The 16,675-nt window shown below is 49.2% G+C and overlaps 1 protein-coding gene across 1 annotated transcript; it reads right to left on the reverse strand.

Moving 5' to 3' along the window:
• Window positions 1-4,723: 4,723 nt before the first annotated feature.
• Window positions 4,724-16,569, reverse strand: LOC309592954 (homeobox protein SIX4-like). The gene is made up of 3 exons (XM_082316981.1): window positions 15,399-16,569; window positions 13,128-13,816; window positions 4,724-10,624 (listed from the first exon to the last, which is right to left on the reverse strand). The coding sequence occupies exons 1-3, from the start codon at window positions 16,277-16,279 to the stop codon at window positions 9,828-9,830; spliced, it is 2,367 nt and encodes a 788-aa protein (XP_082173107.1). The 5' UTR covers window positions 16,280-16,569; the 3' UTR covers window positions 4,724-9,827.
• Between the last annotated feature and the right edge of the window lie 106 nt (window positions 16,570-16,675).

Below are 16,675 nucleotides of genomic sequence, written 5' to 3' on the forward strand. Positions count from 1 at the left end.
TTTACTGAGGCCGCCAGCCCCGACGCCGTGCGCAGCAGGAGGTGCCAAATGTCCGCCTGGCACCCCTCTGCCAGGCCAGTAAATTGTTGGCATTGCCCTGGCCGAGCCCGGGGAGGGCTGGCTGGCACAGCCCGATCTCCGTCCTGGGACCAGGCGTCCTGCAGCGCTGCCGGCCGGTGCAAGGCGACCGTGCCCAGTATGTGCAGCATGCCCCGCGCTCCCGGGAGCGCTTCCAGGCAGGCTGGGCTCTCCTTGATAAAGCAATACCTGGAAATAGGCTGCTATCGGCAGCCTGCTTCCAGGTATCATTGTTTCTGGGAGTCCTGGGTCCCACCTCCCTCGTATCACAGAGGTTTTCAGGGCTGAGGGGCTTATGGGGAAGTTGGCAAATGAGAGCAGCCCCTAAGCACCCCCCTGGGAATTTATCTGGGGGGTCCTCAGGGGTCTCAAGCAAAAGAATCTGGGGGGAAGACGCCGTGGGGGCTCAGCTGAAGCACCTCAGTGCTCGCTGACCTGGAGGCTGGACCTGCTGTGGTCCTTCACCCAGCCCTCATCCTCGTGTGCCTTATTTCTCTGGCCTGGTGTTGGCTGCCTTCTTGCCAAATCTGGGGGAGACCAAGCCCTGCAGGGGACGTAAGAAGCAGAAATACCATGAACAATCAATTTTGAAGTTCTGGGAAGAGCGTTATTACATTTATAGTCAAGAGGAGGAGAAGGGCTACAGCAGCCTTCGGGAAGCTAATGTCATTCCCTACATAGGGGTGTTATGTGCGTAAATCCCTCCGCATGCAGATGATATCACGCCCCTAGAGTTTGCAGCTCTCTTACCGATATTCCTCAAGCATGCTTCTCCTCCAAGCACGGCACTAATAGGGCAGTAACCCCTGCTGCCTCTGCTGCTCTTCTGCCACAAGCTCTGAGCAAGGGGGCAACACTCTTGTGCTGTTTAGCAGCAGGCCAGGAATCTGCACCCATCTTGGGATCTTAAGCCTCAGCCTGGTTCACTCGCTGAGTTTTGGGACTGGGCTTTATTATATGTTGCCTGCAAGAGGGAGCAGAGGCTGCCTCTTCTGCAACTTCATAGTGAACCTCAAAATAAAGAAATTGGGGGTTTTTTTTGAGTCTTAATCTGGTCAGTGCTCACTTCCCCTGCATGCACACGACGCAACAGATGATGTTTTTTTCACACGGACAACCTATATATTTGTATGTCCCTTGCAAATGTGCTTGGGTTGGTATAGAAAGTGTTGCATTCCAGAACCGCCTTCCGATTCCCCTGCCTGCCCCAGTTTGCTTAGGCAGCAGCAAAAAGCAAAATCTCCAGCATCTTCCTAGGACATGCGTAGGCTCTTAGTTATCATTTGTTCTTGATTTATTATTTTAAGAAACCACTGGCTTAGGACATGCAAGAGCATGCACAGCTCAGGCTGTGGACTAACCCATCCTCACCTCCCGTGAGCATCTCTCTCTCTCAGCTCCTCGGACATGGTGGGAGATGAGTCAAACCTTTCTCAAATTGCTTTGGTCTGGAAGTGGGTAGCTTTGGTTCAGGGCCTGCGTGTGCATCACCCTGATGGGATGATTCAGGCAGGAGCGGTTTCTCTGGAGCCTGAGTGTTTGCAGGCTCAGTGATCCCAGTCCAGGGCCAGCCTATTTACCGACAGGGCTTTGCTGGAGGCTTATGTTGCTATCGGTCAGCATCAGAAGGGTGGCTGTAAACATAGCAAATAAATGAATGAAGCAAACTCAGCTTTGGCATAAGCAGCAGGTCCTCCTGCTGCTGTCAGGGGCATTGCATCAGAGCCGGATCGGGCTCCTGGGGCGATGGCATGAGCCAGTGGGCAAAGCAACAGGGGGAGTCAGAGACCTGGCTTTGCAACCTCTGCACCCACTGCCAGCCTCGCCCTGGGCACATCACCTCTTCTGGCTGCGCTCCGCTCCCCTCCCAGCTTGGACCGGTTTTATTTCTGTATACTGTAAGCTCCTTAGGGGAGGGGCTGCATTTTACAGCTGCAAGCGGTATAAGGGACACCACTAACACCGAAATAATTGGCTGTCAGTTTGCAGAGTAGAAAAGAAAACAGTGCGTTGTAACATTCTGCAGTCCTTTTGGGTAATAGAAGATCTATTGCAAAGCACTTTGGCTGCAACAACAAAGCTTATTGATTAGCCTGAAGTATTCAAAATTGGGTCTTTGTGCCCGAGAAGTAGCAGGATGAAGAATTAAAGTACTTACACAAGAGAATATTGTACGTGAGTTATTGAGTAACCATCAGCTCTGCTCCAGCACTGCTCAGTTCCTCTGGACTGCATGCAACTTCTGAACATTTTATCTTTTTCCTTCAGCTTTTGCAGGCGTGTGCCAGCTTCTGCAGCGTATAAACTAGGTGCTATTTTTATTGAATCTGGCTTTAATGTAGTAGATTTTTCACACGTGTGTTGGTTTTTTATTGTTGGTCTCATTCCTGAACTTTCTGGCACCTCTAAGTGTAAAGTCAGTTATGTGCACATTGTTTGGCAGATGAATGCCTATTTCTGGGAATCATTTTCCTTCTAAAATGTATTTTTATATTAAATATGTGATCTGTATCCATAACTGAGATATACTGTCCTAACACTCCAGCCCAAAGACTTCTGCAGCCAGAGATCACCACAGCGGGCGATGCAGCCCTGTAAGGAGACCTCTGCTTTCCAAGCCATGAGCATTTATGTTAAGATCTTGTTTTACTGACCCAAACTCTGCCTCTTGGAGCAGGAAAATTCCCTTCTGATCTGGCACCGGGGAAAATCCAGCCAGAAAGAGAGGATAAAGCGCTGTCGTCCAACATCGCCTCCCTTCCCAGCTCATCTCCCTGCTAGATCAAGAGCAACCGCCCGTCTTGCCGAGCCTCCCTACTATCAGCTTTATCCCAGCTACCGCCTTGGCAGCCCCCGGTCCTCCCTCCAGCATCCTCAGGCCCCGGGTGAAAGGCAGGGGCTCGGGGAGGCAGCTGCCCACCCTCCCGAAGGTGCTGTCCCCCTTTTCTCCATCTGCGTACAAGCTGCCAGGGAAGAAGTAACCGTGGCTGTGTGTGGTTTTCTCGCCCAGGGTGACCTGGAACACATCTGCAAAGCCCTCCGAAGTAGCAGGAATGTGCTCCGTTAGGACATGATTCATCCTGCATACCGCATGGGTGGCTGCTCAGGGAGAATTCTGACATTTGCATACGCCGAGACTTTCCGCCTCTCGGTTGCCCTCAAACCCCTGCACTTTGTCGGGTCGAGTGTGTGGGGGCTGCGCAGTCAGAAACCCCCTCCTGGAGGGGATCTCCCCCAGCTGGAGCCAACCCAGCAGCGGTGCTTCTCCCCCCGGCTGCGTCACGGGGCAGAAACGAGAGGAGAAGCTGCTCGCAGCCAGGTTGAAGGATGGCTTTAGACCCTCAGCCCTGCGCCAAGCAAAGCTGGGGTGGAGCTGCCATCCAGGGATCAATCAGGAATTTGGTATCTGCAGGGCAGGAAAATATTACCACAGTCCTACTGCTCAGGCAAAACCAGAGCATGGCAAAGGGAAGCGCTGCGAACAGGAGGACTGAGTCACACGCTGCTTCTGGGAAGGAAAAGGAGTTGGGCAACAAGGCAGGTGTCTCTCTCTACCTTAGGGCTGCTCCCGGGTAACTGGATTTGCTTCGGCAGCTGCAGAGCGCAAGGTGGCTCACCCCCAGGCAGAGGAGGGAGAGCTGCTCCCAGGGCTGGCAGGCGGCTCGCTGTGCTTTGCCACCAGGATCACCGTCAGCGGCACCGCGTGGAGCGAGTGGGACGCGGCTGCGATAAATGGGAAAGATGGAGGAACGGTGAGTAACAGCAAGGAAAGGTAATGTCTTAGTGATTAAAAATTTAATAGGTATATACAGCTGGATCTGACTGTTTAAAAAAATGAATCTCTCAGACCTCATCCTGCTTCCTATGGCCTAAATACAATTTAAGAGGTGGAAGGGTGTTTTCCTGCTGGCATGTGCAAGCTGTTAAGTATCTCTCATGTATATATAGCTTCAGTGAGGGAAACTATTCCACCTGTACAGGTTAGTCTGCTTGAACTTACTGTCGTTCATTTTGGCATCAAAACTGTAACTAGGCAATCCTGGTACTTGGAGCACAGATCTGAAGTAATATGGTAATGTGTTTTAATCCTTTAATACCACGGGAACATAAATTTCAGGCTGTTCTCAAAAGTCTGCCAAGACCAGCTCTGATACCAAGTGCAACATTTTAAAGAAAAATTTCAACAAATACAAATTTAGCAAGTAAGAATTTACCTACCCAAAAAGAAATCCTGACATAGAAAGCATCCCAATGCCATGGGAGCCGCAAGTAAATACTGACTAGTCCTAACTAGTAGGTGGAAATATATTTCAATAGTATCTATCTAATTATGGTATAAATTTGGTCTGAGACACAGATTTAATAGCTAGGTTCAATATGAAATAAAAGATTTATGGTTTTTAATTTAGTATTTTAGAAGCAAAGTTAGGGCCTGACAAAACCCACTCAAGTCAACAGAAAGTCTCATTCTAGCTTAAGTAGGCTTTAGATCAATTCCCTGGTGAGCACAGGCGTTCACAGTTGCCATCACCTTCGCGATGAGTCATTAAAAGCAGAGTTTCTACTTTAGATTGCTTTTCTAACACAAAATTCAAAGCCCTCACATTATATCCAAATAGAAATATTTACACAAGATGTGTATAAATATAAAGTTTATTCAGTATAGTGTTTAGAAAAATAAGTTCACATCATCTCAGAATACAAATAAAACACTTAATTGTCCAGGCACAAACCCCTATTACAGTACAACAAACATACATACTTTAGATCTCTTTGGTTGGGTAATTAAGCACAGATATGTTTGATGATACACTCTGGGGCGGCATCATCTAACAGTGCAGTAAAGACTTCTGATTATTCCCTCCTCTAATGCGTACATTCTGCTTAAGTTTCGTATTTGTTGTAAGGCACAATAAACCCATATCGCAGAAATAACTGGTTAGTTCTGGACAAACAGTACATGCAGCAAAAGAACAAACATCCTCTGAATGTGAATCCTGAAAGTCAGAAGATTCACTCCCTCCTTGAGTTCAGAAATGTAAGAAGCTAGTTTTAAATTATATGAAACATACAAGTAAGGTATAAAATATCCTTCAAGATAATAACTGCTAGGAGATAGAGGAAGACGTCAGGTCTCCTTGCTTGTAAAATGTCATTACTTTTGTTTCCAGAGTTATAGAATTACTATTCTTTTTATGATTTGAGACGGTTCTCGACCACAAGCACTAGGCCATTCATGCGCCCGGGAGTCCTGCGCACGCATTTCGTAAGAGACTGAAGGGATGCACTCCCTTGGTTGTTCATCTGCCCTGGCTAAGAAAAGTGCACAGGCACTGGAAATCCACATATGGGAAAAGCTCCTGTGCACACGGGGCCAAATTCTGCCCCACTTAATTTAACTGAAAATAGTTATTGAGGTGATTTTGCAGGATTTGAAGTCAGAATCTGTCCATTACCCCCAGATTGGTAGTACTAACAATAAAGATGGTTCCAGCCTTACTTCTGGGTAAAGCAGCTTTCTGAATGCGTCTTCCTGAATCCACAGGCAGGGTAAAGCAGTAAATGGAAAGAGGTATGTGCTTCGATAGACTGTGACCGTTCGGTTATAATTCTCTAAGTGTCAGCCTTGTGCTCTGGTTCATACTGCCACCGTGTACCAGGCCAAATCCATCCCTGACCCAACTCCAGTGAAATGAATGGACCATATTCTCGGCTGGTGGGAAAGGATATTAAGGTCGATAGAACTGTGCTAGTTTAGCCCAGCCGAGGACCTGGCCGATAGATGTCCATGATTTATGTGGCTGAAATGTTCTTTTAGGTAAGACCACAGGAATAATGCTGCAAATAGTCCAGACAGAGCATTCAGTTGAATATATTTCTGGTTCTCTGCAAAACTTTGGACAAAACAGAGAGGCAGCTTTAATTAAAAGTAGTAAAGAACAAAGGGTTTTTAATATCATACTTTGTAGGAATTTGCTTAAACTTTAAGCGTATTTTTCAAAGCTGAGTCCGGGACCAGAAAAGTAGTAGAATTTGGCAATGTTTCCTGTAAGATTTCCAGTGGACTTACAAGTTACAAACATATGTGAAGTTGAAACGATCCTTTATTCTCATCCATAACAGAGAGGGAGGGAGGAGAAGGAACGTGTATGCCAGATAGACATACCTTCCATTTAAACAACAGAATGCGATAATAAGGACTGTCTGCGGGGCTTGGACGCTCACTGCCGTTCACGTGTGTGGGATGTGAGCATCCATATCCCCTAAAAACCACGTAAAATCCTCAGTTTGGGAATCAGGGGAGCAATGCCTTATTTACAGCAGCCAAAGATCCGGCCCCAGACACTTTTTGGGGCTTTGTGTACTGTCTATTTAGAGCAGTTAGCCTGCTTGCTTGAGGGCCACATAATAAAAACTGACCCTTATTTTACAGTAGGAGTAAAACTACTATTTAAATATCTATTTTAAAAACACTGTACCGTGCAATGAGTCTTTATATTGTGCATATGTACCTGCAGAAAACATGAGGTTATAACTACGTTATCTGGAGGGAATGACACTTATTTTCAATGGGAGAAAGAAAGAGTAAAACATAATAATAAAATAAGTTACTTGATATCTGGAAGACTAGAATAGATTAATCTTACTTTGTCCCAAACCACTGCTTTTATGTACATCCTCCGCTCCCACTGAAGAGTGGGAAGTCTCCTATTAGAAGTACCAGACACTCCAAGATACGCGCCACTGTAACAACATACACAGTTTTCACGTCGACTGTGCTGCAAAGCCATGGCATTCAGAGCCTCAGTAACACAACAAACGGAAAGGAGGAAAAATTTAAAAAAAAAAAAAAAAAAAAAGTAACAGGTACTGGCATAACACCACAGTCTTTTCAGTTATGAGACCAGATCGCGTCAACAACTGAGAGAGTGCTCTGAAATACTCTCTAGCTTGCCTCCAAATATAGTCTGAGCTTCACCGACGAAATGTTAAGCCCCGAACAACTCCTTCAGAGCCACGCACACGTTCTCCATTAATATGACAATGATGCAAGGTCCTTCTAATTTTCCAAACGCTTCAACAAATTCATGCAAAGCAGATAGAGCTACTGGTATTGTCATCATCATCTTGGTTTTATGGGCGAAGAAGAGGTGAGAAGCAGATTGCTCATGCTGGAGCCCAGCAAACAGATAAACAAGCAGAGCAGAGAGAACTCTGGACTATCCGATTCCCTGCTCACGCGGAGATCCCCTGAATGTCAAGGGAAGTTGTGCCAGAGGAACATATAGCTCCATGTTCTGCTCATGATAATCTCCACTTTAAAGCGCTTGCCTTAAACACCCTTTTTGCTCGGGAGCACGTGGGGACAGCCAACTGCTTATGGGTTGCTTCTGTTTGCGGAGCATCAGTGACTCGGTACAGCTGCAAAGTGCACGCCTTGCACGCTTGCTCTTCCCTTTCCCTGTAGCCCTAGAGACTCTGGCTCGCAGCGTGGACTCCAGAGCTTACTGACAAGAGCTCAGCTTTGAGGTTCCACAGAATACCTTGCAAAACACGCTGTATTCAATATAGTGCAAAACAATAGCGAGAATGCCTATGCCATGCTCACGGCGCGCAGAAGAAACCTTCATTCCTCAAAGGCTTTCCACAGAACCAGTTAACAACCAAGACAGAAACAGACTGGGATGTGCTACCTCTATTCTCTTTCCTTTCCATTTTTTTGTCCTTTACAAGTGATCTTGTTTTGTCCTCAGCCTGATTCGGAGCCCACAGAAGCTTGTGAAAACATTTCCCATTGCCTTCCAAAGGCTTCGAACCAGGCCCCTGATGAGGATGAATACATGCTTTAGTTACTGTATATATTCACATTAGAATAAAAAAACCAACAAAACAAAACCACAAAGATTAACAGCATGTCATTTTTATACATCGGCATTCTTATTATTATTTTAAAGCTTAAGGATGTGCTTTCCCATGCTACAAAAACTCCTCCGGAGGAAAGGTACGATCTGTTCCACCTGCCCAGAGCCCGCCTGCTTCTGCTGTCCCCGGCACAGCACAACGGGGCGAAGGGAGAGGAGACCCATCCCCTGCCAGGCAGAGACCACGGCTGCTCCCACGAGCCATTCGGGCAGCTGCAGTCCCCACCATCAGCCCCCACGCTGCTTATTCTGGAAGGGTGTATAAATACACGTTTAAGCGCACTCCTGGATGGGGGCCTGCCTGCTTGAACAGCAGCTGAAGCCCTCCCACACGGGCTGTTTGGCCAATGGGTCTGTGTAAACATGGGGCTCCCTTCCCAGGCCTGCCCATCCAACCTTTCCTGCTCATCTGCCTGAAGCTGGAGCCAAGACCTTTCCCTTGGCACGACGGCTCTGCCCGTGCTCCCTCCTCTGGACTCCTCCTGCCCTGCTGACGTGGTGCGGAAGGACCTATCTTTGGCTCTCTGCACCGCTAGTAAATGTCACCCATGATGACCGAAAGACTTAAAACTCTTCTTACTCGTGCAAGTAGGGGCACCGAAATCAGTGGATTCTACTTGCAGAAGTAAGGCATCAGGATTTGGCCCTGAGGACGGATATTTGCAAATCAGTGTTTTTATTCCTCCTGCCACTGTGCTTTAGTAACAAAGATAAGGCCACTAGGAAGAAAGGCACGTGGAATTCTGTAAAAAATACACAAAAAGGTTCAACTAATTCGCAAATTACTAACAAAACAAACAAAAAACCCCTGAACACAAGGACAGAGGGAGTAGAGACAGGGACCTCCTGGGTTTGTGAGACTGGGAGTTCATTTTCTAGTTTCAGTGTGATTAACATTTTACTTTTACAGTCTATTGCTTGAAAAACTACAAAAAAGTAAAACCTTGTCAGAAATAACTACGTTTACTTCCTGCTCAAACAATAAAAATAAATTAAACAGCCAGAAAACGTTTTCCTTTTCAATGCATTGTGTCTAAAGTGAAAGGGAACATAAACCATAAATAAAATCCATTGTACTAATTTTAAAAAAAGTCTCCTTTATAAGAACTGAAACAATATTTACATTCATACTGGAGAGAAAGCTTCTGAGTTGCATAATCAGAGTTTCAAATGATGCTTTTTCTGGTGCACTGACAAAATGCTAGCTGTAGCATTTAGAAACCTGTAACTGTTTGATACGAGATTTTTGGTTTGAATGCAAGTCTGCTGGAAAAAAGCAAACACAGCAGTAACAGTATTATTTATGATTTTGTTTCGTTTCTTAACCTCAAACAACATAAAAGTAGCCGGTGAGGTATCGTCTAGAGTTCCTTAAAGTTTCAATGCCCATAGACTAGAAGTAAACAGCAAAAATGACTGCATTGTTACTACCTTTTTGGAGCGAGATTTTTGTTTTCTATCTAAAGTTAGGAGTGTATACTTACTGTTGAGAGTATGTTGTACTATGGAGAGTAGTTAAATTATCAGGGTAGTATCTCTTAGCCAAACCTGTACCCATTCGCTCGGTACATGCCCTGGCGTTTCCTTTCTCCTTTAATCTGCTTAAAAGAGAATACTGCATGCAAACCAAGTGTGGCAACCTAATTCCATTGCTGGAGATTCCTCTGTACATCGATTCAGACCATTTAAATGTTCTTCTGTTTTCTTTAAATGAAAAAAAAAAAACAAAAACAAACCCCAAACAAAAAAAAAAACCCCACTTGGTGCTTGTTAGGGCCTCAACAGGAGACTTATCTATTAAAACAGAAAGCAAGAGAAAAAAAAAAGTTACAAGTCTTGCATATCTTCATCCATCTGAACTGTCTGCAGTTTGGCAAGTTCTTTTTTGTCCGTTTCCAGTTCTTCACAAACCGTGTCAACCATGTTACTCATAACATACTTGGATTTCGAATCCAGCATCATTAAATTGCCAGTTGACTTACTCTCAGAATTAGGTAAGAAATTCTCTTTGACGTCAGGTACGGCTTGTAGAACTAACCTGTGCTCTCTGACAAAATCTTGATGTACTTGTGCAGACGGGTGGCTGACACGGTCTCCGCTTGTAGAAACTATTTCTCCAAGTGCGGGCTGTGCTGTAGAAATGGACAACAGATCTTGACTGGTGATGAGGGAACAGTTCTGAAGGGTTGCATAGTTAGTGTTGCTGATAGATATCACGGTAGAGGTACTGGTCATGGGCGATGACATGGACTGGCTCTCCGAGATACCAGAGTTCAGTTCTGCAGCATTTAAGAGAGTTGGTGGTGTGAGGGAAAAATTATGTGAGGGCGTTACATTCACTAACGAGGAGGCCAGGGACTGGAGTCCTCCGCTGGATATATTTTCAGCAGACATGTTTACATTTAGTTGCGTGTTCTGACTGACTGGCATCAACTGAGAAAACACAAGGCTTCTTTCCAGTCCTTCTTGCTTGACAGAGCCTACTGCCTGGCCTGAATTGGGAACCGTATACACGACTGCACTCGGAGTGAGGGGGCTGAAGAAAACCTTTCCTTGCTGCACTGTTGAAGACTCAGTTGTAAAAGTTCCTCCATCAGATGTGCTGGGATTTACTGAAACATTACCTAGAGAAAGGAAAGCAAAAGAAAGGAAAACAAGGATTATAGTTGGCAGAGAGTTGCGCTGGCATTTTGTTAAGATGTTTTGGTCTTTTTCATGTTGCAGTACACACATTGCTAATATTTCACGCAACACAGAACAGTGATGTTTGTAACAGGTGAGAGAAAATTTGATATGAAGAAACAAAAGCCGTTAATAGAAACTGCTTCTAGAAAGAAAAAAAGAAAAAAAAAAAAAAAAGGTTCTGGTACATTAAGTATCTTTCAGGCTCTCATTAAGGGGCAAACAGTCCCTGGCCATGTGATTAAAATGAACATGCTTTGGCCTTCAGTAGTTGCCACCACTCAATTTCCATCTAAGAATAGAAGCATGAAAAGCTATTAAAGATAGTTCAGTGACAGACTACAGCTTGTGTGTGGGAAACCGGAGGCACGTCACATGAAATCCACCACTGCTGGCCAGCACCTACCTGAGTCAACCCTTGCAGAGAAAGCGTCAAAACCCAGTAACTTCTACCAAGTTAACCAGGTAGTCTGTCGAGCGTTCAGATGTACTGCCTTTCACCTCGCTTTATCACTTATTTCTAAAAGCCTAACACTACCGCATCTACCACGCTGTATCAAGTCACCCCGCAACTGTCTGCCCTCGCTGAAAGCCATGGCGCTGCTTGTGTGATGTTGTAGCTAGCCAGAGCAAGAAGCGGTGGCCAGAGACAACCTGAAGTTGGTTTTACTGGACATGCCATGTCAGTTGTCATTATAATCATCCCTAAAATAAGATACACTGGGTCTCAGGACCGGGTCCCACTTCAAACCCCTCTCTTTCTTAAAAGCAGTTTAATTACAATTTTAAGAGGCTACAGTTGGAGACACCTCAATTTTTTTAGAGCAGCCCTGAAGATGCATTTCTCACCTGGGGAATATTTTAGCTCCCTATTAATTTCCGTTAATCAATGATGATTTTTTGGAAGAAGTTACTCCTATGTGTAAATTAGGAGAATAAAGCTAGGCAACTTGAAGTTACCTGGCAATAAGATTTCATTTACTGTAGCTTACTTAAAATAGCCTGCAGCACACTTCACTTGGAACAGGCAGCCAGCTATCCATCCTTCTCGTGTTAAGAAAAACAAAAAGAAATCAAAGCAGCAAATATGGATCTTGACTTTCCTCTGCACCAGACTAGACATAGGGTGGATCACCCTCCAGTGGAAGCTGGTGTTTTTAACAATGGGGAAAATCTTCAGAGAGGAACTTATGAATCTTAGGACTTTCAAATACAATAGTCCCATGCTACTTCAGGGACAGAACTTTCTCACCTTTGCTGGCTGTCAGTTTATGCCTTGGAGCATGTGGATTAAATGGCTTTTGTAATTACAGCTGGTATTCAGACTAAATGTCTTCTCTTTTTCATCTCTCTTAAACTATGTACCGTTATCTTCCAGTGACTGCGAGTGCCATGTTTTAGGATCTTGTAATTTTGCACCTATTTAGAATGTATTTGTATGGCTTCAGTGTTCCTCCCCATATTTAACAGCAAGAATAATTCACTCCCTATACACGTTTAATTCAAATAAGCTAACAGGAGCACAGTTTGATTTTCATTATAGTACTCAAGGCTCCTGAAACTAAAGAGATTCGCTCAAGTTTAATCATTTTCATAACCAAAGATGCAGTGGCTAATGAGTAACAAAGCCATTCGGTTGTGCTTTGTAACTGACCTGCTTCGAAACAAGGATCCAGAACTAGGCTTGCGCTCCCTGGGATTCTTCCCGGCTGGCTGCAAGTTTCAGTCTATGGTATGTTAAGACAAACTCTAAAGCAAACTTGGGGAGGAGCCTGCACACTTGGCACGTGAACCTGCGATGACATATTTCCCTTGGACCGAGGGCAGTTTATCCAAATACCCTCACGTTTTATATCTACGAGCTATTGCATATTTCTGTTGTTTCCCTGCAGTTTAGTCTTTCTTAATTATAGGACAGAAAATGTATGAGCATAACTGCTCGGTCTTGTTGCATCTATAGTAATTTCAAATTTATTTTTATGAAATGCTTTGGTGAAAAAACCCAAAAAAACAAAACAACCACAACAAGAACAACAACAGTAACAATTTCCAGCTGCCACAATTTTCATTTTTATGAACCTTCTCTTTAAAAGAATTCAATGGCAAATGGGGAATATTTTGAATTACCGAAGCACGTAAAATTTACAGATATTTGTGAAGACGAGTCTCACAGACTTCTGAGAAAGCATGAGATAAAAGGGGTGTAAAATACCAGACCTCCTTCTCTGCTCTTAGCAGAGGAGCTCAGCCTCATGTAACACTCTGCCCATGAGCAGAACCCATTAGAAAGGAAGGCAAAAGGTACTATTTGATGTACTGCACGTGGCTGTGGCTGAGATACCATGCTGGTGCCTTGGAGGAAAAGTACCATGGCTTCTAAAATGCAAAGTGTGCCTGATCCCAACTCTTCCTTGTACCTCTTACTGTAACAGACAAAACTTTTACCTTGTGAAGCTGCCACAGAAACGGGAGGCAGCTGCAGAGAAGAAAAACCGATGCTTCCGTTCAGCAGCTGGCCATTTGTTCCTGAATTGGGGATCTGGACAATGCCATACTGGTTTATTTGGACAGGAGCAGTAAAAGTAACTACGGAGCCTCCATCTTGGGAAGCAGCAGTTTGTACGCTTTCCCTTTTCACCTCTGAGCTCGGTATCAATCCCGGGAAGGAGACCGGGATGTTGCTGGGGCTGAAGGTGGCTGCTGTGGCATTGGGGACCGAAGCCTGAAGGCGTTTGAAGTCTTTAACATCTTCTGACAAAGATGACAGTATGTCAGTAATGGACACCCCGTTGCTCACAACGCTCGACGTCGTTTTGGGCGAATTTAAAGTAACAGTCTGCGAAGTCCCCACGCTGAGTCCATTGAGAATGACACCGTTGGGTCCCTGAAGAAAAGAGCTACCATTAAGAAAGACAGGAGAGGTACTGGCAGGCACGAGGTTTCCATTCAACAAGACGCCAGATGAGCTCAAGGCTATTTTAGTGTTTCCGAGCTGCTGCATGTAGACGGGCTCCATGTGGCCGGGAAGGCTGAGGCTGGTAACACCGTCGGATGAGCTGGAGAGCGGATGGGGAGATAAATCCTCCTGCCCCTTACTGGATTCATCTTCTGTGCTAGGGTTGCCGTCTGACTCGCTATGGGAAAAGATGGAGAGATGACATTGCATTACCACGGCGTGCCAGCGAGCTCTGCACCAAGGGGGACTCCTTGCTTTCATACAGTTTGTGAGAGTTTTGCCGAATAATTTTTTCTGTGTTTTGTCTTTACAAGGCACTTTAAACGAATTTCAAGTCAAGGGGGTGGTTTCTTAGACAAGGACACATCAAACCAGCCACTCGCTGAGGAGAAACTTCCCGGGCTGGGTTATGGACGTGTAAATAAGTCCCCTCTCCCTGCCCATCCCAGCCGGGCGACCGAAGGGGGCTGCCTGGGGCCCCCCTCCGCCGGCCCCGGGTGCCCACACGTGTGAGACCGGCCGCGGCCATTTGGCAAACGGCTGGGGCGGCAGCTGCGGGGGGCGAGAGCAGGCCGGGAAGCGCCGCCCGACCCTGCCGGCCTCTGCCCGCCGCCCCCGGCCCGGGGGAAGGCGGGGGAGGCCGCGCCGGGGGCCGGGTCCGCGCTGCCCCCCGGTGCCGCCGGAGGCACCTCAGGCTGCGCCCGGCGGAGGGGGGGAAGGAGGGGGGGGGGCGGCCTTTGTGCCGCGCCCCGCGGGGCCGCCCCGGGCCGCCGCCGCCCCGGGCCGGCCGAGCCCCTCCGCCGGGTTTTTTCGCCGACTGGTCCGCCCTCGACTGCATTTTTCGGTCGCTCCCTCCCTCCCTCCCCCCTCGGCCGCTCGCCCTTTGATGTGTCCCGCGGAGAGGGGGCCGCGGCGGCACAATCGCGCCCTTGGTTGAGAAATGCCTTGGGGCCCTCCGCCGGCCGCCGCTTTTTTCCCTCCTTTCCTCCTCCTCTTCCTCCCCCCCTCCCCTCTCCCCCCCCTTCCCGTCCCTGCCCCGGGAGGAAGGAGGGGGGCGGCAGCGGGGAGGTCACCTCCACCTGCCCGCCTCACGGCGCCGAGCCCCCGGCGCGGCCCCTCCGCCCGCGGGGAGGGAGGCGAGGCAGAGCCCCGGGCCGGCCGCGGGCGGAGCGGAGCGGGGCCGGGCGGGGAAAGGCGCTCTCGCCCCGCGGGGCGCAAGCGGCGGCGGGGCCGGAGGCGGAGGCCTGCGGCGGGCCGAGTCCGGCGGTGCCGCCGTTGAGGCCCGGCGCGGCGCGGCCGGCCCCGTTCCCCCGCTGAAACCCGAGCCCGGCCCGCTCCCGAGTCAGGTTTCAAAACAGAGCGAGCGGCGGGACCCCACACCCCCGCGCGTCCTCCGGCCGCCGTCAATGATTAACTCTGTCAGGCGCGACAATTAAATAAAAACAAGGGGAACAACACCACCCCCCCCCCGCCTCCCCTCCCCTCCCGTCCCGTCCCGGGGGAAGGGTGGCGGCGCGGCGGGAGAGGGGAAGGGGGCGGCGGGGGCCGGGGCTGCGGCGGGGGCCGGGAAGTTTCCCGGCGGTGCCTCGCATGCCTGCGTGCCCGGGCCGGGAGGGTGGGGGGTGTGGGAGCGGGGAGGGGGAAGGAGGGGAGGACGAGGCGCACCGAAGGTAAGCGCCATGTTTGCAAGGGAAGAAAGAGCCGGGAGAGGGAAGGCAGGCAGGCGGGAGAGGGGGGCGGGGAGGAAAGTTTGCTCTCACCTTTTGGACTGGGTCTCGGAAGGGTTGCGGTCCCGCTGCCTGCGGTTCTTGAACCAGTTGCTGACCTGGGTGAGGGACAGCCCGGTGATCTTGGCCAGGTTGCGCTTCTCGGCCGGCGAGGGGTACCGGTTCTGCTTGTAGAGCTCCTTCAGCGCGTTGCGGGACTTCTCCTTGAAGCAGTAAACCGTCTCCTCGCCGTCCCAGATCGTCCTGGGCAGAGGGTATTTCCTCCGCAGCCGGTACTTGTCCACCGCCCCCAGGGGTCTGCCCCGGGCTCGCTCCGCCTCGGTGTAGCGAGCCTTGTACCAGAGCTCCTGCAGCAGCGGGTGGTTGGAGGAGTCGAAGTTGTGGCTCTCCAGGATGCTGTAGAGCTCGGCGTAGATGCCCTGGTGGAAAGCCACCAGCGCCCGGGCTTTCATCAGACTCTCGTTGCCACGTAGCAGATCGCTCGGGGGCAAAGACCACAGGAACCTGGCCAGGCGGTCCAGGTTCCCACCTTGCTGCAGCGCCTCGCAGACGCAGGCGACGTGGTCCGGGGAGAAAGCCAGGGGGGTCTGCGAGGAGGAGGAGGAGGAGGAGGAAGAAGAAGAAGAGGAGGAGGAGGAGGAGGGAGAGGAGGCAGCGTGGTGATTCCTGGCCAGGAGTTCCGTGTGGAGCAGTACCTGGTCGGCGGCTCCCTCCTCCCCGGCGGCGGCGGAGCCTGCGTGCTCCATGGGGAACGGGGCCGCGGCGGGAGGGGGCGGCGGCGGCGCGGGGTTGAGGGCTCCCGCCGCGGCCCCGTCGGGGGGCACCTTGCTGGCTTCAGAGAGGATTTCCATCACATTTTCCTGCTTGATCTCCACCGCGCTCGTAATCTCGTCCGTGGGGGAGGCAGAAGACATGTTTCAGTTTGTTTTCCTTTTTTTTTTCTTTTTTTTTTTTTTTTCCCCTTCCCCCCGTCCCCTTCTCCTCCTCTCCCCCCTTCCTATCTCTCTGGAAAGTCCACTCCTCCTCCTCCTGCTCTCGGCCGGCTCTAGCCGATCAGGTTTCCTCCCGGCCACGCAATAACCATTAAAGATCGCTGCTATAGCAAAGCAGTGTAAACGGGCTCCTCTCCGCCGCTCCCCCCAACGTGACTCCCAGCCCCGCTGCAATACTATATGGCACCGCAGCCTGCTGGCCCGGCCGCGCCCGCCCATTGGCTGCGCCGCGCCGGGGGGGCGGGGGCTCCCGCGTCTCCAGGGCAACCGTCAATCAAGCGGCCCCGCTCCTCTCCTCTTTTCTCCCCCCCACCCCCA

This window comes from Platalea leucorodia, assembly GCF_965183815.1.
Source record: "Platalea leucorodia genome assembly, chromosome: 7".
Taxonomy (NCBI): domain Eukaryota; kingdom Metazoa; phylum Chordata; class Aves; order Pelecaniformes; family Threskiornithidae; genus Platalea; species Platalea leucorodia.